The sequence below is a fragment of the Monoraphidium neglectum genome, assembly GCF_000611645.1.
Source record: "Monoraphidium neglectum strain SAG 48.87 unplaced genomic scaffold scaffold04268, whole genome shotgun sequence".
Lineage (NCBI taxonomy): Eukaryota > Viridiplantae > Chlorophyta > Chlorophyceae > Sphaeropleales > Selenastraceae > Monoraphidium > Monoraphidium neglectum.
The window spans coordinates 4885-5624 of record NW_014009361.1 but is presented as its reverse complement, the minus strand read 5'-3'; the positions used below and the strand labels follow the sequence as shown (position 1 = coordinate 5624).

Sequence of the window (740 nt, the reverse complement as noted above, 5' to 3'; positions counted from 1 at the left end):
GAGGGGGGCAGGTGGGAGGTGGCAGGTGCACAACGCAAGAGTTCAAATCATTCTTATTACTTGTCATTACACAACAGCTCCAAGCGGAAGGTGGAGGTGGACGAGAGTGTTGAAGCAGGCATGGGGCTGGATCATGGCATCACCGCTTTGCCTGCGGCCCGGGCCGGTTGCAGAAAGCGGCGGCGATTGCCCCCGGCTCCCTCCCCTCCAATCGCACACCTTGGCTGCCGCGTCCGCCGCGGTCTCCGCCAGTCGCCCCTCCACCTCCCGCCGCGCCTCCCCCTCGTTTGCCAGCTTCACCCGCAGCCACCGGCCCTCCGCCGCCGCCGCGTCGCGCGCTCCCTCCGCCTCATCGGCGCGTGCCGAGGCGGCGGCGGCGATGGCTGCGCGCTCTGACAGCTCGCGGCGTGCCTCGCCCAGCTGCACCTCCAACTGGGGGGGCGAAGGGGAGGGGCAGAAGCAGATGGAGGGGGAGACCCATCACGAGTGTGTGCTCGCAATCCTTGGCAAGATGTTTGGTCACACGGCTGCTAGAGGAGCGGAGTTGGTGCGGTCTCATGACAGGGTGCCGACCTCTCGTGTGAGCGCCATGGGTTTGGAGAGAGGCGGGGCCACGCCTGCCTGTGCGGCAGTCCGTCCGAGTCGGTCCCGTGCCTGCAGCTGCACCCAACCAGGCCCAAACCTCACCTGCTTTCCCTGCGCCTCAAGGTCCGCGTTCGACGCCTGAAGCGCCTCCAGCC

At 67.6% G+C, this 740-nt stretch overlaps 1 protein-coding gene across 1 annotated transcript in view; it reads right to left on the bottom strand.

Moving 5' to 3' along the window:
- Positions 1 to 139: 139 nt before the first annotated feature.
- MNEG_14121 (Kinesin-like protein KIF15) overlaps positions 140 to 740 on the bottom strand; it is a gene marked incomplete at both ends in the record, with an annotated part of 4809 nt that continues 4208 nt past the window's right edge. Inside the window, 2 exons of the mRNA XM_014037407.1 lie at positions 140 to 151; positions 220 to 432. Of these exons, the coding sequence (XP_013892861.1) occupies positions 140 to 151; positions 220 to 432 (225 nt within the window). The remainder of the gene's footprint in view (positions 152 to 219; positions 433 to 740) is intronic.